The 27,062-nt window shown below is 36.6% G+C and overlaps 1 protein-coding gene across 1 annotated transcript; it reads right to left on the bottom strand.

Annotated features, from left to right (window-relative positions):
• Positions 1-1,466: 1,466 nt before the first annotated feature.
• On the bottom strand, positions 1,467-26,628 carry UFL1 (UFM1 specific ligase 1). Its single transcript, XM_054818813.1, has 19 exons — positions 26,472-26,628; positions 25,512-25,657; positions 24,412-24,440; positions 23,558-23,655; positions 22,605-22,719; positions 21,247-21,377; positions 20,551-20,609; positions 16,124-16,270; positions 14,791-14,966; positions 13,899-14,078; positions 13,389-13,509; positions 10,441-10,563; positions 8,348-8,468; positions 7,167-7,330; positions 5,976-6,106; positions 5,753-5,833; positions 4,900-4,985; positions 4,273-4,453; positions 1,467-3,561 (listed from the first exon to the last, which is right to left on the bottom strand). The coding sequence occupies exons 1-19, from the start codon at positions 26,546-26,548 to the stop codon at positions 3,349-3,351; spliced, it is 2,379 nt and encodes a 792-aa protein (XP_054674788.1). The 5' UTR covers positions 26,549-26,628; the 3' UTR covers positions 1,467-3,348.
• Positions 26,629-27,062: the final 434 nt, after the last annotated feature.

Raw genomic sequence — 27,062 nt, 5'->3', positions numbered from 1 at the left:
AAAAAAGACACAAAACTATCCAGTTTTGTAGAAATTTCCATTTTCCTGGCCTAAGGAAAATGTAACTGTTACTTATTAAATAGAAGAAAAAATTCAAGGAGCAATCAGTAGCCGACTCATGAGGCTACAGAGACACAGAAATACCGTAGTTTTATCTGAACAAGCTGTAAGATGGATTCACGCAGACAACAAATCCCAGTGCTATTAGAGACTTGTGCCTTTTTTTTCCCAAAAAAAAAGCAGCTGTGAAACAGGAGTTGGAAAGAAGGCTGCAAGTTTTAACAGAGCAAGTTTGCTTTTTTCCACCAGACTTGCAAATAACCAGCTACAAAAGTCACATTTTGCCACTTAAAAACAGGGAAAGGAAAGGCTGTTGCCGAGAAAGGTATTTTTCTACCTTTTCTAATGCACCAAATTGCAATTTGTTGAGAGTAGCAGCAAATGAGGCTATGACAAGCATGTTTATAAATATATGTGTGCATATACATACAAAAATATATACGTCAGCTTTATGAGTCTATAAAAATATAATGGTAGTGTTTAAATAACATAGGTGAAGGGGACAAGACACTGACACTAAATACTTAAAACCAAAGTAAAAGCATTGACTTGTATACGATGTACTGCTTTTCATTTTCCTAGATATTCCAAAGAGCAGTTTTGTTTTGTGAACTGAACCTCTGATTTCTAAGACAAGATTACTCTTCCTCCTGAATACAATCCTCCTAGGGAGAGGAAAAAAATCCAGAAATTAGCAACATATTCAGGAAATTGAGGATATAGAATAGGGAGTGTAGTGACAGGACAAGGGGTAATGGGCTTAAGCTGAAGGAGGGTCGATTTAGATTAGATGTTAGAAAGAAATTCTTTACTGTGAGGGTGGTGAGGCCCTGGAACAGGTTGCCCAGAGAGGTTGTGGATGCCCCATCCCTGGAAGTGTTCAAGGCCAGGTTGGATGGGGCTTTGGGCAACCTGGTCTGGTGGAGGGTGTCCCTGCCCATGGCAGGGCATTTGGAACTAGATGGTCTTTAAGGTCCCTTCCAACCCAAACCATTCTATGATTGTGAATATTTGTCTTTCAAAATACTTCCATTTTATAAGCTAAAGACTGATTTCCACATATAAGAATCAAAAAAAAAAAAAATCTGGGAAATTTTTCCAACCTGTCTCCTTGAATTGTTAGTAGCCAGAAGACATCTCTGAATTTTAGTGCTTTCCTCTTACCTACTCAGAAGAATGTATTTTTTTAATCACACTTTTAACATTGGCTACAATATAGCAAATCTAACGTATGACATATTTATATAAAGTTCATTATTATTCCAGCATAAAACAGTGTCAAAAAAAAAAAAAATACAAGGACACTCAGAATGGCATGTTAAATCAAATGGTGCATATTACCTGCTGCTGTTTGAAAGCTGCAAGTTGCAAGACGATCAACCAGTGGTTAAATCAACAGAATGCAATTTAAATACTTCATCATTTAATGTTATTAAAATAAGTTCATATTTGCATACAGAATGTCATATGGCATATTATTTACAAAATAGCTCAGTGTCATATAAAATTGTTTACATTCAGTATAGGAACTTAATTATTCTAGCTACTTAACAAGAAATTAAACCTATTCGCCATCTGCAAACTCTATTTCTTAAGCAAAGTTAAACGGCCTGTGTATTTTTCATCTCTTACTCTTCACTGTCCTCTATTGTCAGCTAGGACAGCCTCCAGCCAAGGAAAGAGAAACCACTACCTCTGCTTCTGCCTTACAACTGGCAAACCGTTTCTCCTTGCAAAAACACCAACATTCATGTGAACATTGTTAAACATGACTGCCTTTTACATATGTATAAAATTCATTTTTCTACCTTACCTTAATTAACTTAACCTTGGTTAATCTGTTACTGAGCTTCCATACTTGGCCTCTTCAACTTTCATTTGTTGCAATTTCAGGCTTGGGTACATTTATGATTAAGCTTACTGAATACATGAGCTGTTGGAAAACAGAAATATTTGAATGGAGTAGGGCTTGCATATAATTTGCTTTCATTCAGCATCAAAGAATTTTGGCAAGAATAGGTGAATGACAACTTTAGTGAACTCTATTTCTTGTCTTACTACTCAAACTTGATTTTACACAAAGACCTGAAATTACACACATGAAATCAATGGGCATTTCTGAAGTAATAGAACTAAAATATTTCCGGTTGGAAAATTATCTTCTCTTAACAATAAGATAGAAGTATATTTGACATACAAGAATTATGTCATTAATAGTGGCAGAACTGTACACATTCTTCCATTTTCCTGAAGATGTAAAGTACCGCTCATGTAAAAATAAGGCTGGTAAAAAACTTGAGGGAAACACTTTTGGCAGTATTTTGGTCTATAAAGTTTATGCAGAAAGATCATAAAACTAAATTCTTTTCAAGAAACTCAGGATGAACAGAGTATCACAAGTTCGCTTAAGAAGCTGACAGAATGCAAGTAAGTGCTTCTAACTGCTATGGGAACTGGACTAAGAACTCAGCGAGTCCACGGAAAGAACACATAGCATGTAAAATATGGCAGCTGTAACAGTATTTATCCACTCCCAAAATACCAGTGCAAAAGGGTATCACCTCCTCTGTCCCAATCAGAAGTTTTAAATGAACTGCTATTATAGACATTAACGGAATACATTAATAGCGTGTGCTGATTTTCATAAGCTTTCAGTATATTTAGAAACTCAAATTTAGTATCGGGTCACTTCAGTTTAGCAATATACACTTGTACTCAATGTTTTTGCTGTTGCAGTCCAGGGAACAGAAGCTGAAAACATCCACTAATGATACAAAAAGTAAAGATGGCCTTTCATTTGTACACTATTAGCTATCAGTATATGTTTCAAAACTAGTCTTTGAAATTAAGATATACAGGCTTATATACATGTATATGCAATCCTTAGATCACTATAAATCTAAATCAGAGAAGTAAAACTGTAAGCCTGTGTGTGCATGGAACAGAATACACTGATTTGAAGAATAACCATTTTTTCAGGCCTCAGATGAAGATGCCAATTACAACCCACTAATTTCATACCCAAAGTGTCCACAACTGTGCTCTGCCACACCTACATTTAATGTGTTACACGTACACTGTAGCAGCACATAACAAAACTCCATTTGCCACCGTGACCCAACAAGCTGCATGTTCCCTGGCTGTGATTTGCAATTATTAGAAGCCAAATTTTAAAGTTTGTCACGCATTTTCTGCTGTCCTTCCCCCTTCCCTTCAGGATAAAAAAACCCAAAACAAAACAAAAAAACTCTGACTGTATCATGGATGTGGATGCACTGAAAAATAATTTTATTCCTCTGTTACAGAAGATTTCCTAGGTCTGAGAACAAGATCCTTGATAGAGGTAGTGATTTCCTGGAGTTCTTTCCGAATGGTATCTGTTCCTTCCTCCTCTTCCAGGCTTTCTGTTGTGTCACTGTCTCCCTGTTCAGTTTTCTTAGTCTGGCTGATCAGCTGTTTCACTACTAATCCTTGATATTTGACTAATAGAGAATGCTGATCCTGAGGGGGGAAAACCAGAACAAAACAAAGGAATGTCAATGTTACAGAGAAGGTTCACAGACCTTTAATTAAAAATTAAATTTTTAAAAAAGCTTTCTCCCATTCTTGCCTAAAGAGAGTTAGTGATACATAAATATATTTCCATCAAGGTATTTTGCAACCTGAATTCTGAGCGACATTCAAAGAGGCAGAAAAATGAAAGTACATCCATGCTGCAAGAAAAGGACAATTAACCACTAAAGCAGGAAAGCAACACAGTTAGTAAACACCACCAGTTCTGGCAGATTAGAATACAGAATTTCAGTATTTTTATTTTTGAAGAGGTATATCTTTCTTTAAAACTGAATTAGAAAAGTTTAAAAAGCAACCATGCTCCAGCTGGGAGGAAAGAGAGTGCAAAAATTTTCAGTTATAAGAATTACAACATCCCCCAATACATAGCTGTCTCTATGGATAAAGGCAAAAGCTACAGTACTAATGACAGACTGATTTTTCATTCTATTAAAAGAATATTGAAGACAGATCCCTGAAATTATGATAGGTTTGAAATACAATACAAATCAGAGAAACTGTATATTTGTACATAAAGTAACAATGAGACATAAAACACAAAGGTGCTGGTCTTGCACAGCAGAAATGGTATAATGCACAACTTCTATGTTCTGGTACAGAAAAAAGGTACTTCCCCCTTAAAATGCTAGCAAGGAATACCTCTGGGATCTTGCCACTTAGGAAATTAATGATCTGTGGTACTGATCTTCCTGGTGCATGAAGCATACAGTGGGTTGAAAACTGAAATAACAGTACTGATGTCAGGTGCAGAACAAGAGCTGGATCTTCAGTGACTTTCAGCTGTTCAATCAGAGCTTGTCTGTGCTGAAATAGGACTTGCCTAAGAAACGGGAATACATTATATAAAAATATGTTTCTCATTCTGTCTTATAGTAGTCGATAATAGACTCTAAAACATATCTAACTTCAATTAATTTTAATTTGCTCCTCTGACTGACCATTTCTTTATGTGAAATTCCATATTAAAAAAAAAACACCAAAAAACCCCAACACTGGTATAGCTTAGATTTTGAAAGCCCCCCAGAGAATTTATAAGCTCTGTTGTAGCAGTGAGTCAAGCAAATTAACCACATACAAACTCTCCCCTCCTCGTTCTCTGACAGAATTAGGACTGCTTGGCTTTGTATTTTCCAGTTAAACAGTTTGGAAAGAAAGACTGCCTCTCACACATTCTGTGGGACGGCTACCAATCCAACCATTTAACATTTGTGCAGCAAGAGCGCGACATTTCACATACTGTCCATAGAATAAATAAAATTAAGGTACCTTTCCTTCTTTTTGTCTCCTTTTTTCACCATAATACCACAAATATCCACTGCAGAATCAATGTATGAAAGAAAATCTTCCACACTCTATTAAAAAACAATATAAATATTTAATCCGTGTTAGCAGATTATAAAAAAGGTTAACTACTGTTCACAATTAATCACACAAATGGATGACTGTGAATATATTTCGAATAAACTGTGGAAGAAAAGAAAAAATAAAAAATATTTAGTAGAAATTAACTTTATTCTTCTTCCAATAGTTCATATACTTAAATAGTAAAACAAACTATAAATCATTAGTCTCAAAAATTGAATTAAAAAAGGAATACATGTTCTACAATTATTTACTGATATATTTTTTCTTAAGAAACAGATCAGTTTGGCCTTTTGCATAAAAGAATCAATAAAGTACTTTCCTTTGTATTTACACTGCCATAATCTGAAGGGGTTTTTTTAAATACTGAGGATTTTACTAGTTAAGAAATATATAGGAGAACAATCAGGAACTTCGTAACAAAATACAAGAAACGTCAATCACTTTAAACTGCAGATTCTCTCTCAGCTTTTACTTTTCTCACCTGCATGTAAAAGACACGCTGGATTCCGTCTGGAACCAAAGAGCTAGGTGACTTTAAGTATCAAAATGTAAGATCACTTTTTCACCTCTTAAAATTGACAGATATGAAAATGTACTTACTCTCACCAACTTACACAAATTCAACAGATGACTTTGCCTTCATCCTTCACAGCAGCAGCAGTTCTGTACTACACTAAGTCTGCCTGTCAGCTGTTTATTAGCATTGTATCAGCAGTATGGAAAATGTGAACTTAAAGATTCTGGATCACTTTACCTTGCCATTCAGAGAAGTATGCAGCTTAGTTAAAGGACCTTTGGTGTCTTCTGGCAATTTACCTAAAATCTTGGTCCGGACCTGTATGAGACGAGAATGGAAATAATCTGTAATATTAATTACCATTTTAGCTGTAGGCATATTTAAACAGAAGAGAATTAAATATTAAATAAACAGCACTGATCTACTTCAGACTGTTAAAAAGGAACTGTTATCTGTGTACCTCACTTGTGATTGTAGAATAATTTTCTGTTGTCATCATTGAATCGGATGCTAGGAAGTTGAAAATAAGATTTGTAATGTCTGTACAAACAGTCTTCAACAGGTGTTTGGCAAGGTTAGCCTGCGTCTCATCTGTTAAAAGAAGTGATGAAAAATAACTTCTTATAGTTATCTGATTCCTATGACAGTTATCATAGCACTTGCTAAAACGTGGACTCTATCAACCATGAGTAGTATGAGAAAGTTTAGATACATGAAGCTAACATCCCTGATTTGCAGTTGCTTATGGAACATTCTTCAGTGAAAAATGTGAGCTTTCAGGTCTGTAAGTGCATTTTAATGCATTGTTAGTATTTCAGAGGTGTATCGGTAAACTAGTCCCTGTACAGTCCTCCTGAACCACTAACGAACAACCACTGCTATCCATCCACAAGTAAAACGTACGTAAAGAAAAAATCTACAAGACAAGCAGTTGAACAGAAGAGCAGGGACATGACTTAAGACTCGAACAGCAAAATTTTAGAAAAAAGAGGCTATGGAATACATGTACAAGAACAGAGGCTAATGGGAAGTTAGTCCATTTACTCCTGAACAGGAATATTGGGGGGTTTTGCTAGTGCTTCCTTTTGTTATACGTTTTCTGCACAGAAAGTTCTAGAAGAAAGCTGAATACAGCAGAGAATCTTGGAAATGTCTACAATATTTTCCTAATGCTACTTTTCTGTCACAAAATAAAGGTAGCTAAAGAAGACACCTTACAAAGTAATCCACTGCAAAATGAATCTACACCTTTTTGAAAAATTACCTTCAAGGAGCAGCTACTTTCAGTATCAATTCTTTCATTAGTGGCACAGGTGACAGAATGAAGTAAGCTTGCTAATTTTAATTATTTTTTTCCCCGCACAATTAAAACTGGGAAGGGATGCAAACACTTTGGAAGGAAGGACAAGAACCCACAATTATCTTGACAGAAGATATAAGAGACTATGGATATGAAATAAAGAGAACGTATTTCAGTAAGTGTGCAAAGCAATGCACTCCAGCATAAGGTCAGTGTTAGGGAGCGTAAACACATCTCCAAGTTTCTCCTTTTTAAACTGTTGCTCTTCTTTGACCTTGAATGTAGATTCTGGAATAAATTCAACATCCTTGAAGGAGCACATACATTTTTTAAAATACATATTTATTGTACCTGTGAAATGCTTTATTCCCTTTTCAAATAACCGAATGTTGTTGTACAAGTTTGAGAATTCCTCCTGCAAGTCCTTCATAGTCTGTCTTCTGCTAGCTCCAGAGGAAGATGTTGAAGACGTAAAAACAGAACGCACAACTTCCTGGTAAGATTTCGTTAAAGGTCTTAGAAGAGGGAAGAAGAAAGGAGAAAAAAGGAACATTAAGCAAAATGTAAAACTGTAGAAATGTACCAAATATATCAGCAATATGTATCAGAAATATATTCCAAATATATCAGCAACAGAGAAAGCTACTGCATTACCCAGTAAATGAATGGGACATGAGTGCCACAGAATGGTGAGACAAATAAGAATCAAATAATTGAAATCAGAAAAAAAGCACTAGGAAATTGAAATGTACTTTTGTAATTGCAGAAGTACTACTGGGTACACTATGGATGGTATGGAAATGCTTGCCAAGGTTTTAACTCATAACAACTCCTAAATGGGAACAAGATGAAACACAAAAAAGATTTCCAGAAGCAACGCTATTCACAAACTCTTTCAGGGGTCTGTGGACAAATTTCAGATCAATGAGAACTGTAAGAGGGGAAAACTTAAGTTGCATTAAAATAGCACAGGCCCCTCTAAAGATGCAGTTACCATTGCACTCCAAGTTTATTCAAGCTTGGGCCGTTACAGTCCTAACATGCCCTTTTTGCCCTGAACACACATATTCATATCCTCTGTCTTGGACGGAACATCTTTTAAAAGAAGTTACTCATCTTTGCATAGGTCAGTTTGCTGACCTAGCTTACTACTCAGTTCACACAGGTATTAGCAGAGCCACAAAAGACAGCATACGTGAACATATACCAATGGCTGTACAGAAGATAGGACTGGTGAAACCCCAACATCAATCAGCCTAAGAGGGTAGAAATACACCCATGAACCTGAAAACACGCCTGCTGACAAAGGATGCAGAACCACCAACTGCTAAGCAGAAGCATTATTTCTCATTACTGTGTCAGTGTGGCTTTCTAATACATAGGCAAGTAAGTAACGTGGAGCTATACAGAAAAAGAATATTGTGGCTCACACTCACCATCAAAACATTTCTAAGCAAGAAAATAGACTGAAGAGAAGATACATCTGAAGTGAATCACAGACATTCTAACTCCAGTTGAATTACTGAAATTACCTTATTAGATGTTCAGCAAGTTCTGTAATAAGCTCTTCAGGGCAATCCTTCATGTGGGTCTTTAAAACATCCTGAATTTCCTCTTGTGACATGAAAGGGAACTCTGGCTGCTTATTTCTACCTGTAGCGGCCATTGAGCAATATTCATTGAGAAAACATTATATTTAGTTTTGCTGCAGTTACTCTGTGGCATGAGACATTGAAATGCCTCAAAGTCCAAACATCCACAGAAGTTATCCATTACCAACAATACAAAAAAAGGGATGACCACACATAACAATTAAATTTTACACATAGGAAAAAATGACAAAATTTCTCTTTTGATCACTTAGAAGTTATTTTCTGTAATAGACAACTTAAGTAGTATAAGAGGACATGTATTTTTGGTGAGAGATTTCAAACTGCCTGGTCCATCCATTAGTTTAGAAACAATAATGCCACCAAGACCAAACAGTTTTTTTAAAATGCCAAAACTGAATAGAACATTCCTATTTGAAGGATTTCAGAAGGTGGTTGTAGGTTTTTTTAACCCCATTTAGTAAGCTACACAATCATCTAACAGAGTATCCTAAACTTGAGGTTACAGTATAAAATTTGAGACAGAAGAATTTGAGAAGCAAGAATATCAAAACAGACAAGAAGTTCAAGCAATAAAATCAACATAGATGCTGCTTGTAAATGCATATGAATAAATGCATCTGTATTTTGGTTTTGGACAAAATATGAAGTTTGTGTGCATGCTGCAGAATTTAGTTTTTACATATAAGAATGAGAACAGGATGATGACAGGGAACCAGAAAAGGACAGGCATTCCATGTTCCAGATGCAGCATAAAACAGGTTTACTCTGCACATAAGGTAACTGAATGAATGGAAATCAAACAAATCCTAGTTGTGCTCAGTAGCAATGAACAACATACAAGGCTATATAAACAGGTGGAAAGGGAGCTTAAATCAGGTTCTTATTTATAGGAGGGGTCTTATTTATATTTGAATGGCTACATCTGAATTTATCCTGGGATTTTAGTTCAGTCTATCTATTACAATACAGCAATACAAGCAGCAACAATTGTAAAATATGAAAGGCTACACCAAAAAAAAGGTGATTTAACACTTAACACACAGTAACGGAGCAGTCTTGAAAAATAACTTCATTTACATGTGAATTACAGTAATCTATAAGAGTAGTATCCTACAAAATTAAGATGCTGTACTTCACAACTTCAAATGTCATGTTTAAAAGTATTTTTCAGTCAGTACTAGGAATCCAGATACTATATATAAAATGGAAGTACACATTACTGGTAATCCGTCAAATAAAAGAAATAACACATAATTATGATTGTTTCATTTGCAACCACTGTTTGCTAAATGTCTAACAATGTAGGCGTTTACTTCCGAGGAAGCCATCCATGCTCCTTCTCCTAACAGTAAAAGTAAAGAAATGGGCACCAGTAGGGAGTGATTCAAAGTCATCCTCTAATATGCATCTAAAAAGAGCGAGACAGACTAGGCCTTCAAAATACCTACTTTCCTCCATTACAAAGTCAATAGTTATAAAGGCAGCTAGCTCATACGTAAAAGTTTCAGTTAAGCAAGATGAATCTTATTTAAAATATTAAAACTTTATTTTGACTGTACATTTTAACTTTATGAGGAAAAACATCTAAGTGCTGTTTCATTCGTATGATTTGTTTATTCAAGCTAATTAAGCTTTGGAACGGGATAAGAACTCCATTTATTGTACACTATTCAGCAGGTGTTAAGAAACCAAGTACAATACCCATCCCAAAATCTAAGGCTTTTCTTACATAAAATCAAATTAAAAAAACCCCAACAACACCACCTGCTCTCCCTTCCTTTACTTAAATTTCTGTTTTAAAGACTAAGTTATACTTTTCAGTGAATATGGTATGTCCATTTCATGTAAACAGCAACATCACATCCACTGATACAATTCCAAGTAAACAGTATTCTCATTTTTGATATTTTACCTGACCTTATCAAGACAGTGTAGAAAAACAAAGATGTAGAAAAGCAAGTGATAAAAACCTGTCAGTATGAATAGATAGTGCCCAAAATGAAATGACAAACCAGTGCTAGTTGCTTGGGACTCTTCATCGCTGTCAGCATCCTTTCTTCCTTTTTTCTTGGTTTTCTTAATCTTTATCTCTCTAGCATTACCACCTCCTCCTCCTCTCACGCTTCCACTGCCCTCTGGTGGAGAATTATTTGCTTAGTACACAGTAAAGTTCTAGCCCTTAAAAAGTTTACAATATTATGGTAATTTATCTTCATTACTTGTTAATGATTAATTTAACAAAAAACCAACCTAATTCTAAATGTAACCTAGAATACACATTCCAGAATCTTAGGGCCGTAAGTTTCATTTGTAGTAACAGAAAGCAACTGAGTCAAAGGTTTGTTTAAGTTAATGTCATTAATAAACACAAATACTAATTGTATCAAATGTACATATTAAAAAAAACCCCAAACAGTATATTTTTCCAGCTGAAAACAGATGAGATACCAGTGTCCATAATGTAATGGGAGAATTTACGTTGGCTGAAAATAGCGTCTCAGTAAGCATCTTAGCATTTTTATTCAGCGATGCTGAATAACGTAGCTACTCAAAAATATTCCAGATAATGTAACTTTGTTAACTTTCAGAGCAAGAATCCTACATAGTAAGCATTTATCCAAAATATTCTTGGAAGCGCGCATTCAATTAACTAGAATACTAATTCTTTTTTGACTTCCTGGATGACCTTAAAGCAGTGAGATGTTCCAGTTCTGACGAATGTAACAAACTACTTAGTTCATAGGACCTGTAATCCATGTCTTCACACTGCAGACAGGATCTCAATTTGCAATACAGTCCCTTTCCACAAGGTAAGCTGCTCTGCTGTTTGTTCCCTTTATCACAGCTTGTTCCTTTCTTTTTTTCATTTGAAAGAACTTTAAACTCCAGAATAATTGGTTCTATACCTGCACTAAGTTTTGAGAAAGTAGTTATTTTTCCATTTAAATGTAAGGTCCAAGATTTCAAGTAACTACATTACATAACAGTACTATCATTTAAGAAAAGGAAACACAAAGACAAGATGCTACTACTCACAAAGCTAACTGCATCAGTTATGTGATACAGATGGATTTTTAAGCATTACTTTACAAGAACAACAAACTAGTTGACTTGCAGCTAGCAGTGGATGGTGTACTTGTGAGACCTTCTGAGTTTGTGACCGCTCAAAAAAAAAAAAAGAGTTGGTGTTTTTCACAAGCTTATTTGAAATGTGACTGCATTCAGCTGAGCAGATATAAGCTGTTTGTCAACTGTGGAATACACTAGTTATTTTGGAAACAAGCTCCCTTCAGTCTGTATTCTACTTTACAGCCATATAGAAAAAGCTGCGATCTACAGTCAAGATCTTATCCGCAGAGAGATGAGGCAGAAGAGACTACTGCCAGAAAAGCCATATTTTATGACAATAGGATACATCGACTGTAATGTACACAAAGGATTACAAGAGTACATCCTTCTACCAATACTTGTTCGGAACACTGTTGCAAATGGTATTATAAACAGACAATGGAGAATTTATCTTGAAAGTTTTCATTAATCCAATACATGGCAGAATCCAGATTTGTAATGAACTGCATTAACACTACATCATGTCAGGTTACGCTTAAACAGTAGATATTGATATAGTCACACACAGACCTTAAGACGGGCAACGTGACATTGGCCACACTCTGCCATTATACAGTAACAACACCTAATCCTTAAACTGTGACGTTGATTGTTTTAAGGCAATAACCCTAACGGTCCATAAAAAAACACTTCAGGGCAGTGCTTGCTGATGGTGCAGCATACATTACCTGTGGATATGAATGTGTCTAGACAGGTAGTAGTACATGCTCAGTGGAGTCTTGCTCCTCAGAGGGCTGGAAACTGAAGTCATTCTATTTATGACAGTTCAATTAAAGTTCAAGTCTCTCTGCTTCAGCTCTGGCCTAGAAAAATCTGCTGTCTCATGTGGCACGAAAAGTTTAGATTCCATGCCAACTCAGTTACAGCCTTTTAAAGAGTAGAATATAACATTTTATTTTTCAGATAAGTATATTCAATTAAGATAGACGCATCAGTGCTCTAATTCTGTTACTTTCAGTAGCATATAAAACTGCATGTGAGTTCAACATAGATTACTCAGCTGTGCTGTAGCAACCCAAGAGCCACATAAGGTTTTTGGGACTGAAAATACAGACTCTAGGGTGAATAATGTTTTAAAAAACAGAAATATTTGAAAGGCTTAAACCCACACATTTTTATTCTTCCTCAGATTAAGATCTATTCCAAATAGCCACCACAAAAATGGAGTAAGGTTTGGGATTAATTTAACCTAGAATATACCTTAAGTAAACTGTGTGCCTCTCTAATAACTGTTATGTGTGCCAACAACAGAAAATTGTATGGCATGGGATTCTCAGAAAAGATGTACAATATTCTCCAAAAAACCCCATCTTAGTACCTCATTTCTCAATTTTGACAGAGTGATTTTGAAAGTAACTTCTCAAGACTATGAAGAAATATTTTTGTCCTCCTGGATCCCTGAAAAGTGGAGAGTAAGAGTGTATCTATACTGTGTAAATAAAAATGGTACAGAGGTTCCCAAGCCAATACTGGTTTGGTCAGTCCAGAGTGAACAACTCAATCTTATGTGACTGTACTGTACACACTAATAAATGAACATGGATTCCTTGCTTCTAAAGCCAGCTGTGTTGTGTTGGACGAACTCCAGATATCTTTATGGTACTTCCTCTACACTTCTAATCTGAAATTAGTTCTTATGGTTGTAGCTCAGATACATCTACACCTACAGTATAATGATGAGAAGTGGATGGATTATTTCTTAAATATATTCAGCAATGGACTGGAGGCGCTAATGGACTACAAAATATAGTAACTTTATGTTTGAATATTTCCAAGGCTAAACAAGTCTGTCTTTTTTTTTTAAAGCTTAAGCTAAATATTGATGTCTTACCTGCTGCCTTCTTTCTTCTTTCATCCTTTTTGTCTTTTTTATTAGCATACGAATTCTCTAAACCAGAAGCCTGTTTTAAATCTTCTTCAGTGATTAAATTAACAGGGTTATTTTTCATTTCCTAAAATTAAGAACATGCATTTAATAGCAAAAAGATACACACAGCAACAAAAGATACATATGGAAACATTTAGACCATTTGGCCATTTTTAAGTACAGTAAGCTAACACGATGTTTTCCAAGTGCAACACATGAAAAGACATTTCTTCTTCTCTTTGAAATTCAGCACCTGATCATACTGTTAGTGCGATGGTGTTCCCTAAGTGCAATTGAATATACATTAAATTACACTGATTACATATACAAACCTTTTCTTAATTTCTGCCCTTCTTCTCAAGCTGTATTTCAGATGAGATGTAAAGAGACAGCAACAGCAAACAGAAAGTCACATACACTGTACTCCAACACTCAACGTATATTGCATCTTGACCAATAAAAAACCCCCTGTACCTTTTCAGCTTTCTGTTGCATCATGTCAGAAAATAGATCAGCACAGCTGTTTAGAAATTTCTCACTGACCACAATGGTGTCACTGAAGACTAAACCTGAAGAATTTTTGTTTAAAGATCTCATCACTTGCTGAAGCAAAATTCCAATGTCTTCTACTGACAATGAACTGGGCAGAAGAGTCTAGGGTAAAGAAAATAAAAGTAATTTACATAAAATAAGTCTGTTCTAGAATGGACATACATACTTGTATGTGGGTAGATAGAATCTACAGACACTTCATTTGACATCACTTAACTATTTAGAATATATTGCACTTTATAAATTAAACTAGTGATTTTTAAACACTATTTTAAATCTTGTAACATCCCAAATCACCATTACTCTAGAATATGTGTTACACCTGGGAAAACGCATGGCAACTTCTTTAAAGTGCAGCTCAACAGAGTAACACCAAACACAAAACAACAGCAGGCTTCCTTCCAAGCGACAAAGTAGTGCTGTAAGGCCTAAAAGTAGGATTTAGCCAGGACAAAATGGCTAATATCTCTCTGCTTACTGAAACTGTGATAAGAATTCAGTTTAAACTGTTTTCCAAAAAAAACCCCACAGAAATATATTGCTTTCTAGCAGAACACGTTAGCACTAATTTTGAAATGAAAGTTAATCTTAGCTTATCTATCAACTGAGTACTGATATGCCCTTCCCGTGTTTTTGTTCAGACCAACTTAAAGGCAAGTAACATCTTTTTACTTGTTATTTTACTTAAACTGAATATTCTTCTTTGACAACACCGAATTTTCATTATACATATATGTCGTTTCAATAAAGTATCATTTGACACAAAAATAAGACAAAATAAATAAATCCAACAACAACTGAAAGGGTTCCTTACTGCTACATCTATCCAGTTTCCAGAGCTGATGGCTTCCTCTACAGAGGCTTCAACTTGATCCACAATTTCTTGACCAACACAAGCTGCTCTCAGAAATAAGAGTTGTGTGGACTTGTATCTTTTTTTAATGTAGCCTGCTGGGTCGGGGATGCCAAGTCTGTACAACGCATCAAATTCTATAAAATAGTTAGATATCTGTTACATTTAAGTACCTTCATATGCATACGGGATCTTATGTGGTAATTTTTTTTTTTTGAAAGCAGGAAATGAAGAATTACACCTAGTTTTTATACAAGTAAATGCAGCCTCAAGCTGATGCTGACCTAAAACTTCATTCAGTACAAGCTACACCTAAACATAGTTAACAGAAATATGAAGATTAAATCATGGACATGACTTTAGTCTGGGTTTTGGTTAAAAAAATGTTTTTTTCAGATTCTTATGCCATTAAGTTTATCTTTGTAATTATATCTTTCCAAAGTATTCTAAAACAATATGAACAATATTTACAATATATACTATGTCAAAGTGTTTTGTTTTCAAAAGTTACTCCAATATACTCATAGAATTGTGCAAAGCCTCACAAGCAAAGCATTTCAACTATTTGGCAGTCTATACTTAGACATTCTGAAAACATTCAAAGACTTTCAGACAAGCAATAATACGGAAACACTTAATGCTACTACAGTAAATTATGCTGAACCTTTTCAAACTGTAAGACTAACTGTTATTTAGGGACTGGCCCTTTGGGACCATAAGGGTACATTCCTCTATTTATTCAGTTTCACATTTTCCCATAGCTCCTGTTGTAAAACATCATCATCCAGCATCACTCAGCTTTAAGTTACATAGACTTGTTTGGATTCCAACCAGGACACTAGCGCTACCCACTCCAGTTCTACAAATCTTATTTTGGAAAAGGTTCTTCCTGTGCACTGCATGCTTGGCTATCTGGACCATTAACAGCCAAAGTTTGGTTATAGTCTGGATGCTGGGACTGAAACTCCAACCATGCAGGTCAAACGTGATCATATGAAAAGTCTACAATGAGCAGTCTAAGAAATGTTTTCACAACAGCAGTCTGTAACTCTGTGAGAAATAAAGTCACTGTTTAGCAGTATGGTTCTCTCTGCTGAAATATGATTCTTCGTCATAAAGTAACACACATCATCATAAGCAAGATGGTCTTTTAACAAAGGAGTATCAACTACAGTATTGATTTCCACTTATTCTTGTGAGGCTTCACTCTAGACATTAGCTATATTAGGGTAAGACCAACTACCTAAGCTAGTTTTAGAAAGGTATTTTATCTAGGAGAATAAAGATTAATTACCCAAGTAACCATTCTGCTTGAAAAAGGAATCCACCCAGTTGCTCTGCGTTCTGGCATAGATGTCTGGAACAAACACAGCCTTATCCTGTCTCCCACCAACCACGGTGCCTTTCAGACGACCAGTGTTAACAAGTTCTTCTAGCACAGCTACAAGAAGAAAATAAATGAAGTGACATTTTCCACTTTGATATATCCATTAATCAAAACATAGCAATTATTTTCCCTGTTTTGTTTCTTCTTTTTTCCCCACCCATTAGTAGTTTTTCTTTTTACTATTAATTGAAAGAAGACCAAACTACAAGTGCTTGTTCTAGTAAAAGATTTCTGAGTTCTCTAAATTGTTTTTAACACTTAGGAGAATGTCTTGATGAAAGCTCTGGACATCATACAATGTTTCAAAACAGTGGAAGGATCAAAACACTTTTTATTGAAATATTTATTTTTAGACATATATAAGCAGTTTGAGCTCTTAGTTTAGAAAAAGTAGTCATAAAAGAATCTTTCTCTGGCCAGACAATAAAATATATGTGCATTTTATTAATAATGGTCTCTTTGAATTCATTGCTTACCTGATAACAAAGACAGAAAAAAGAGAGAACTGAACACACTAAAATGAGACGAAAAATTGCTACCTAAATTGCATAAATGTGAGCACCTGCTACTGGTGACCATCTTCATGGTTTACAATGTTCACACTGTTGTTGCCAATAATAACCTCCTGATAATGAACAAATACTGCTGACGAAGAACGTATTGGTAACTGGTAGTACCAAAACACTACGCCTTTTTCAATGCTAAATAAAGTGTTTTCAATCCATTAAAGGTGCACAGGAATATCTGATTTGCCTTCTATGTTCTGCTTTTGCCTTTTCATAAGTCACTAGATAAATTAAAAAAATCAGTGACATCAACTGCCAAGCTCTACTGATTTCCAGAACTTTGCCAGATGGCCTTTTTACCTTCAGTTCGTGTTGATTTCTATTTCATTAAAAGACAGATTTTTACCCTGGAACAGAACATTAAATGGTATCACATGGCACAGCTCCTTCCTCATAAAATATGAGTAGCAGTCAACATTTCAACATGCTTAGTACAGCATATGGAGGTTTAGCTCACCTACACAGGAAAACCTGGTTCCAGAAGAAATACTACATTTTAAACCATGATTTTTTTTGTCAGATATGCCCACAACGTAGACAAATCTCTGTAAGCCAGCAGCTATTGAACATGACTGCCACTAACAAAGCTGAACAGTAGTTACACTGAAAAAATGTAGAAGAAAGAGAAACTGATTCAAACCAGATATAGTTTTACATAATCTAAGACAAGAGCTAGAAATCATGTTCTCCCATGGTTCAATTACCTTGTATAAAATGGAGCTTATAAGACACATTCTGAAAATTTAATTAGACTTTTATACTTATTAAGTTTAGCTACCCTAGAAAATAGAGTCAATGTGGCTAATTAAAAAATTGTCAGACAATGCAGTTTGCAATCTCAACTTGGTTTTGTTCAAAGTTTTGGGAAAAAAAAGAGTACGACTTTTATAGGTATTTCAATTCATTTTGTGGAGCACTAGCAATAAATCAGAGTCTTTAGAGAGAAAGGGGAGAAATGGAGATGCCAATTAATTTCTGTATTATTTTAACTGCCAGTTCTAAAACTCCAGGGCAGACGAGGTACTTTCATGGGGGATTTCACAGCCCCTACTACAATTATGCCTAGACAGTCTTTTGTTTTAAAACAAAACAACAGGACCTTTGAAGAACTACTCTAATCTCACACGTATTTTTAAAGCTGATTGATTAGTTTGTAGTGTCCTATTAGGTCTCTGTCTAAGTCTGGCAAAGATGATAAGCATCCCTCCATGCCTGTCCTATGTCAGCAACCCAATATTCAGAAACGAAGAACATCTGTAATTTCATTATGCTTTGTAATTAGTTTTAACTTAAACAGTCTCTCGTTTCTAAAATTATTTATTTTCTATCATTAAGTCATGTCAGCTTAACATGAGTAGCAGCACAGCTATGTGACAAAGACTATTGTTTATCTTGTCTGATACTAAGTGTTGATTAAATAATTAGCTGTTTGTAAATTATACAAACAGTACACTGAACTTATTTTTTTTTCCTGAAGAGACACAAAACTGACATAGACCACTTTAAACCACATTGCTAATAATGACAAACATAAAAAGAGAAGAGTATAAGTAACATAACAAAAAAGATATTTTTCAAGTTTCCAGCATTTGTGGAATTGAAATGGTATCTCAGAAAATGGATAGAATAAAATCAAATGTGCTCTGACAGCGAGTAAGAAGTTCTTTGGAACTCATGAAACTGCAGAGGAAATGAAATACAGTAAGGAAAATTAAAGAAAAAGATGAACAAACTCACTAAAAAAAACAAACAAGAAAAAGAAAGTACTAGAAATACACTTAGCCATTGTGACAATTACTGCTGACAGGAAAACACTAGAACTTCAATTCACATTAACACTGTACATGAGCAATACACGATCAGGTATTTGCAGGGCCTGTTTGAGTTGTAACCGCATACTGAAATTTGTTTGGTACTACAACACTAATGCAGTTTAGCAGATTTTCCTTTTAATCTATGAATACCCAGATGGCACATTCCAAAAAAAGAGAAAACCTGAAACTGATTATGTGAAAGTAGAGTGTTTATATGATTTCATTTAAATGCTAAGATTTTCATTTTTAATGAATCAGCTTGTCACAAAGAACAAGAACGTAAGCAGAGAGATATTATAGTAGAGCTACAGTGTGCAATGCCCTGAAGGCAAAAAGACCCAATCAAACAAAAAAGAAATATAAACTCTCATGAGAAGAGACAGAAAACCATTAAAGGATTCCAAAGACCAGCAGCACTTGGTCAGCCAGCATACAAGGCTAATGATGCTTGAAGTAGCATTTTGGACAGACAGGAGGGGATTCCTGGTAGTCAAAGAAAAGCTGCAACATTAGAAGTGAGACACAATTAAGTACTGCCTAAGTTTCAGCAGTTGGATAGCTTATGAATTTCTATTTTAAAAAGGAACTGCAGAAAATAAAAGCAAACTGTTTAAGGATATGCTTTATCTCTCAGCATATAAAGACATTTAACTAAGAGCATCACAAAAACTTTGCCTCTGCTACCACAGAGAAAAGTCAATAAATAAAATCCAGAGCAGTTAATCACAGAATCACAGAATGGCAAGGGTTGGCTGGGACCTCTGGAGATCATCTCGTCCAACCCCCCTGCTAAAGCAGGATCACCTACTGCAGGTTGCACAGGATCGCGTCCAGGTGGGTTCTGAATATCTCCAGAGAAGGAGACTCCACAACCTCTCTGGGCAGCCTGTTCCAGTGCTCTGGCACCCTTGGAGTAAAGAAGGTTTTCCTCATATTCAGATGGAACTTCCTGTGTTCCAGTTTGTGCCCATTGCCCCTTGTCCTGTCACTGGGCACTATTGAGAAGAGTCTGGACCATTCCTCTAGACATCCGCCCTTTAGATATTTATAAGCATTGATAAGATCCCCTCTCAGTCTTCTCTTCTCCACATTAAACAGACCCAGCTCTCTCAGGCTTTCCTCATACGACAGATGCTCAAGTCCCCTAATCATCTTTGTAGCCCTCCGCTGGACTCTCTCCAGTAGTTCCCTGTCTTTCTTGAACTGGAAGGGAGCCCAGAACTGGACACTGAACTCCAGATGTGTCCTCACCAGGGCAGAGTAGAGGGGCAGGATAACCTCCCTCAACCTGCTGGCCATGCTCTTCTTAATGCACCCCAGGATATCACTGGCCTTCTTGGCCACGAGGGCACATTGCTGGCTCATGGAGAACTTGTCCACCAGGACTCCCAGGTCCTTCTCCACAGAGCTGCTTCCCAGTAGGTCAACCCCTAACCTGTACTGGTGCTTGGAGTTATTCCTCCCTACTTGCAGGACCCCACACTTGCCCTTGCTGAGCTTCATTTGGTTCCTCTCCGCCCAACTGTCTAGCTTGTCCAGGTCTCACTGAATGGCAGCACAGTCTTCTGGTGTATCAGCCATTCCTCCCAGTTTTGCCATTTGGCTACATAAAATCTGTCCCCTTATGTGGGCTTCACTGATAAAACTGCCAGTAACTAAAGGCAAATAATGAAACAGATGACAATATGAGTACTGTTCCTCCTGCATCATTCTGCCCACAGAGGCATGTCATCAACGTATGCTTTCATTGCTTTAGATACAGAGAACATCTCTTCAGTTATGGATGGCACTAAAGGTTTAACACTTTTTACACTAGAAAGAAACATATTGTTCTTTATTCCAGAATTGAGGCTATATAGTAAAATGCTGCTTTGAAAGCATACTTCTAGTAGTGAAGAATCTATGAATTAACTATGAACTAACAAAAATACAAAACAGTCTGAATGAAACTCACAGTAAAGTAAATGTTCCTGAAATCCACACCGAGTGATCAAGTTACTTACAGGTGTAGGCCTTGGAAAAAAGAAAAACAAAACAACAAAGTTAATGACCTGAAATTGATGTGGAGAATCTAGAAATAAGAGGTTACTCCACACGGACAAAACTGCATAATATCTTAGCCCCAGTATGCTACACTGGTGTTTAACACAGCTTACAAGGTTTTCATATTAAATTACTATGAAGTTGTATCTTATAACCAAGCTACGATAATTTGCTCTCCCAAATTTTTCTCTTCATACAAACTGACACAGAAGATTATTGATTTAATAAGAAAAAATTATCTATAATCACATGTAGTGTGTAGACATCAATATGTAATTGGCTGGGGAGCAGTAGAATAACAATGATGATCGACACTCTCCAAACAAATAAAAGAACTGATGATTAACGTTTTCTTCAGTCAAAAAACTTAAGTATGTTGTATATTGTACATTGTTATACTTTCCTTGTTCTCCTTTTAAAAGGAGGCCCCTATTTCAAAAAAGTGAGTCTAATATAACTATTTCATGCCAAGAACTGAACTACACTTAAAGAAATCTATCCATAGGTCTTTATTTTTTTTTTTACTTTTTGAATCACAAGTGAATTTGGTCCATAAAGATGTATGGTAAAAATATTTTAATATGTGGTTGCAGGTGTTGCAATTTACCGAGTAATCGCAGTGAAGAGACCACGAATGCGTGCTCGATGCCGGGACACAAAGGCTTCTGTAAAAATCACCCCGCGATTTTCCTGGTCTAGTTGTCCATGAATAATTCTACCCAAACGCCTGGATAATGCCTGTAAATAGAAGCTGGGATGACTGCTAAAATTGTATATTAACAATATTAAACAAAAATTAATAAAAAAATCTGTATTAACAGATCAGCAAATTAGTTTTGCTAAGACAGTCAAAATATTCAGAAATGAAGACCACAAGTGGAAATTATTATTTAGGTATATTGAGAACATGTGTTACTATATGTAAATTGATGCCATTATGGCCCACACTCCAAACTTCAGGGAATTCAGCTTTCCTAACAATGCCCTCTTCTATCAGATATATGCGTATCTAATGATAAAAGAAAACTCTGCAAAAGAAATAAGTATGGTTTGGAAATGCACAATGAAAACTAAAATTTAACATTAGTATTAATTTTGTATGAAACAGTGGCAGAGGAATTCACTATCCATTTTTTCAAAAAGACAAAAATTAGCAACAATAAACACAAAAGAAAGAGATGCAAACAGTTTATAAATGTGCATGCTTGCAAAGTGAACTAAACCCAGGAAATATTGCCCAGGAAACAAAGGGAAACCATGTAATAATTTTCATATATTAGAAATGCTTTTGTAGAAGCTGATCATGCAACAAATGTTAGAGGAAATCTCTTCATAAATTGAGAGTCAATAAGGTTGTCTGTGGTACCCAAAATGACTGTTCACCTAACACTTGCCACAGGATTACCCTTTGAAAAAAAATCTTCCAAACAAAATCTAACCTTGACTGAAAGTCAACAATGGTAAGAGAATTCTCCCTAATCCTTTTAAACACATCGATAATCACTAACAAAGGTAAATAGGTTTTTTTGTTTCTGCTCTGAATGTCTGGCTTCAGCTTCTAGAAACAAACGTCTATGTTACCTTTTCTGAATAAACTGAAAGGTCTCTACCATTGTATTTCTGCTTCCTGGGTAGCTGATGAGACTGATGAAATTACCCCTGTATCTTTAATATTTCAAACAAATAAATTTCCAGATCTTATACTAATCTAACCTGTTCCTAACATTACTAATCCTAATCTGTTCCTAACAGTCATAAAGATTCTGAAGAAATTTTGCCCAGTAGTGAAAAGGCAAACATCAACCTCAATCTGTGAATAATTGTTACACTGCAACCTTTATGTATCCAATACTTTTCTGCTTAGAATGACATGCAGCTCACCAGAATTAAAGCCATGGATATTGCAAAGATGACAAAAGAAGGTGAACACAATTCTACATTTGCTAGGTTGGTGGCTTGCATTACCTGTATGAGGAAGTCTCCCGGAAGGTCGTATGTCTTGCAGAGTTCCGATATTGTCACCTGGCCAGTTTCCTGTAGTTTATCATTTATTTCTTCTGCTAGTTGATCCAGGTAACTCCTTATTTATAAACAAAAAAAAAATCCCAACACATTAAGTGTGAAATTCAGGACCAACCTGTTATCCACATGATGAATTACTAACTGACCTGGCGCTATACCTCTTTCTGTTGCATCTTTGCAAAAATAAACTGGAAGTTGTTTCAAATGAATAGAGAATGATGTCAGTGAAAACATGCCGTTTTTTAAACGACTGCTAACCATGTAGCTAGTATTAAAATGGGTCATTTACCTGCTTGAAACTGTCAAAAAGCAGGAAGAGGAAAACATTGTATGTCAATGAGATTTAGAAAAGGGCTTTAGTGAGCGTGATAGGTCTTAATTATTTCAAGAGAGCCAGGAACTTCACATACTTTTGCCAAGAATAAATCCTGCAGCACAATCAATAGACACAACCCCATAAGAGTGTTACTTCAGTGGTTGGTAGTGTGCTGAATGCCATGAAATAACTTACTCATACATCTTAGGCTTGTGAGGTAAAGCAAGAGGTAGGAAAAAATAAGAGGGTTTGTCAATAGCTGAGGCAGATAGCAAAGCCACAGAGCAAATGAGATCTGGCTGCTGTACACAAAGACACTGGGTAAGAAATTAAGCCTCTTAAGAGCAGGATACTGGGCAGAGATGTTCAGTAAGGCCTTTGCTCCATGCATCCACTGGATGCTCTGCTGAGAGGCCTCACTCACCATTTGGAAAAGAAGCACTGATCACTAAGCACCCCTACTAGCAGTCAAAGAAAATGTATTTCACTTCACAAGCAACAAAGGCTGGGTATCACTTTTAGTCTGCATTTTAAAAAATAAAAGAAATATGAATGAATGAATGCTCCTGAAAGTACTCACTCATTTATAAGCTGTCCCAGTACAAGCTGAATAGTTTTTTCTGATTTAACGATGTCGTTAGCTCTGTTTTCAATGTGCAGAAGGTCCACATTTATTACCTTAAAAAAAAAAAAACAACAAAATCTCTTATCAGAACTTTAAATTGAAATTAATTCTCAAACATTGAGATATTATACTTACACATTCCTATGTTTTGAGGAAAGTTCCTTTTAATTTTTTCTACTATTGCATATATACGCAGTTAATCTGTGACTTGGAATAAAGCAGTTTAGGGGGAAAAAAACCTCTCTTTACAATTGTGACAAGGTTAAAAGAAACCTATGTAACAAAAAATTCCAGGAAGCTATGAACAGAAAATACTAAATTGTCTTTCAGAAAGTTTTCATATTCCAAGTAATTTGACTCAAGCCAGAAGGGAAAATTAGTCACAGAGGAAGACTACTGGAGGATAAAGACTAGTAGAGACGAGATTAATGAAGGTAGAAGGAAGATCCAAAGAGGCATGCAAAGTTAATTATGCATGCTCCTGCAGCTTCAAATTTAAATGGGAAATATTTCTTTTCTGTTTGACCCCCTTAGTTTACAAAGGAAGAGTTCAGAAAGAAAATCTGTATTATTTTAATGGTGATTTTAGAGGTTTAGATTATCATCAAGCAGAGAGGAGCTTTCAGTAAAGCAGTAAATGGACGGATTAAGTAATCTGGAGTACTCTGACATGAACTACCAGCTCTTCATAAAGTCTTTCTCTTTTAAAAAAATAACTTAGCTGGAAAACAGTTGATGGACTCCATACCTACAATATAGATGGTGAAGAAAATAAAGAAGTATATAGTTTTTTATTACTAAAAAGTTACCTGTTGTAAGTGAACAATGTTTACTCGACCTTCAAAAAAAAGTACAAATATACTTTTAGTATATAAAACATGTTTGAACAGACGTAAAATATAGCATAGTTCATCATGTACAAAACATTTCTTCATTACTTTTTTTGTAGACCAATTAAACCAACTTTAGCTTTATATATTGTCAAATCACAGAAATCACAGGTGGTCAGTGCATATATATGCTATGTTGTTCTACCCTATAGACTTGCTGACAATCCAATACAGAAACTCCAGAAGTAGAAATCACTGTTCAAACTCCCTCCCAATTAGTTTTTGCCTTGATGCTGATCTGGATTTGGCCACTAGTCTACAAGTATTAAAATGGAGATTGCCAAAACTTTCTACCTTTGCATGATGCTACTAACAAAACCCAGAAGCTTTAAATTCAATTCAAGCTATCATATTGATATGATACACAATGGTGTAGCAAAAACTGAGGCATACTTGTGGTAACCATAAGAAAATGACTAATCTGTATGAACATAATAAGGAAGTTAATTTTCCAAACATACGATGCTGTGAAATTCACCCTTAAAGAGAACTAAAAGTACAGTATAATGCCTTCTCATTAAAACCATTAACAAAAAGCAGTTTTGAGGGTATTTGCTTCCTTATATATCTAAGTCAGATCTTACAAAACAGATGACGCTTCATATTGGTAAAATAAAAGACCCGTCAATGACAATTTATAAATATTATTATTACTAATTATGTGAAAGGAGAATGATTTTGAAATTCTGAGTCAAGGCCAAACATCTGGGCTAGAAACTTAACCATACTAAAATGTCAAAGTTTCTTCAAAAGGGTTCTTAGACAACTTCTACCTCAGAAATTCTGCATGGGTGAAAATGAACCATGTAACATATCTTGATATGCTTACCTATAAGCTTAATACAGATTTGAAGTGAAAATAAAATAATTGTAAGTGAATTTGTATGTACATGAAGCAATAGGAAGCAAGCTCACTTCTTTTGCAAGATTCAGAGTACTGAAGAAAACTTTCAAATTCTTTCTGTAGTCTTCAAAATTAACTTCCAAATCCAGAGGAAGAAAGCCAATGCCACACTTACCACCACAAACGTGAAGCTCATCCCGGATCTCTCTACTAATCTGTGCTGGAGTGACATACTCTTTTCCATCAAGTGTGTGCACTACTTCCAACTGCTTTTCTGCAATCAGTTTAGTGACAATTTCTATACAGTTCCGTTCTGACAATCTATCAATAGCACAAAGAATAACCAGTTACTCTAAGAAAGTACTTGCTATAATTATCTTTAAGTTGATGTTTCAGAAATACTAAACACAGGAAATACAATGAAGATTACTTTCTGTTCTGTGTGAATAGTTTTTACAACAAAAACCTAATTTCAGGATCCTACTTATGGCCCCCCATATCATCCATATGGCTTCACTTATGTGCGTCATCTCTCTAAAACGACTTTTACTCTTTTCCTGAACAGCTGTCAGCCCCTTTTGCTGTAAGGCTGCACCTGCCCATGAATGGGCATGCTTACAGAACTTGGGTCTTTGATCCTTCTATGCTTTTGGATTTTAGTTTGGTTTTGGATTGGGGTTTATTTTGGTTCTGTGGTTTGCTTTTTTATACGTAAATAAAAACAAGTTCTGAGCAAGAACCTAAACCGCTCAACAACACGTAAGGGAGAAACAGACGATGTTTAGCCGTGACGATGTTTAGCAGCCTGAGCTTAACGGCGATTACACACCCATGCATTTTCGTGCACCTGCATATGGGGAGGCCCTAGACGCCCCTTCGGGCCCACAAGCACTGACGCGCAGGTCAGCGCCAATCACACGGGCAGTACGGAAGGGCAGTGCCGGGGTGAAGCCCCCGGGACCCCGCCGTGTGTCAGGCCCCCGCGGGGGCCGTGGCAGAGCCCGCCCGGGGGCCGTGGGGACGGAGTGGGGGAGGGGAGGGAGGCCGGCGCGGGAAGGGGGCACCGAGAGGCGGTCCGCAGCGACAGGCGACGGGGTCCGGAGGCCGCGGCAGGTACCGGCGCCGCCCTGCTCACCTGTGGGCCACCTCGGCAAACTGCGCCCGCTGGAAATCGGCCGCCAAGCGCCGAATCTCCTCCCAGGCGGCCGCCATCGCCGCCTCGCCGCTACACGTCAGCCCCGCCGGGAGGGCTACGGGCAGCGAGCGGGGACAAACCTCCTCGTTGCGCCCGCCGTCCGCAGCGCCACCTGTCGGGCGGGAGCCGCCCCCGCGCTGCTGGGCCTCGCCGCAGCCATGGTCATTATTAAAAAAAAAAAAAAAGGTAAAAAGAAAAAAGCCGTTTCCCCACGCAGACTTGACTCCAGCAGCTGGAGCCCAGTGGACGTAGCCACGAAAGCAGATGAAACCGTGCTATCAGCAGCGAGGCTGTCCTGAGCTCAGGCCCGGGCAGCGTGCTTCACTCACAGCCGCTGCGCTGTCAGCATGAGGGTGACGTCTCCGCCAGGGCTAAAACTTGGTCTAAAATGTAAGCCGAGCTTTCAGCGTATTTGTGGATATATGAGCAACATTAGGAGCTGACGTTACTAAATATTGAAATGAAACTCTGTCAGACTAGAAGTGGGGTATGAATTACATAGTGTCGCCATTTAATGGACTGCTACCGTGC

The sequence above is a fragment of the Grus americana genome, chromosome 3 (assembly GCF_028858705.1).
Source record: "Grus americana isolate bGruAme1 chromosome 3, bGruAme1.mat, whole genome shotgun sequence".
NCBI lineage: Eukaryota > Metazoa > Chordata > Aves > Gruiformes > Gruidae > Grus > Grus americana.
This window is presented reverse-complemented; position numbering and strand designations above follow the sequence as displayed.

Bases quoted from the DNA above. Each gene is read 5' to 3' on its own strand.
- UFL1 (XM_054818813.1), bottom strand. From the start codon at position 26,548: ATGGCGGCCGCCTGGGAGGAGATTCGGCGCTTGGCGGCCGATTTCCAG. The intron at 7,331-8,347 runs GTAATTTCAGTA...CCCTCTTCTAAG, and splicing joins CTTGCTGAACATCTAATAAG to ACCTTTAACGAAATCTTACC. The intron at 6,107-7,166 runs GTACAATAAATA...TTCTTTTAACAG, and splicing joins GGGAATAAAGCATTTCACAG to ATGAGACGCAGGCTAACCTT.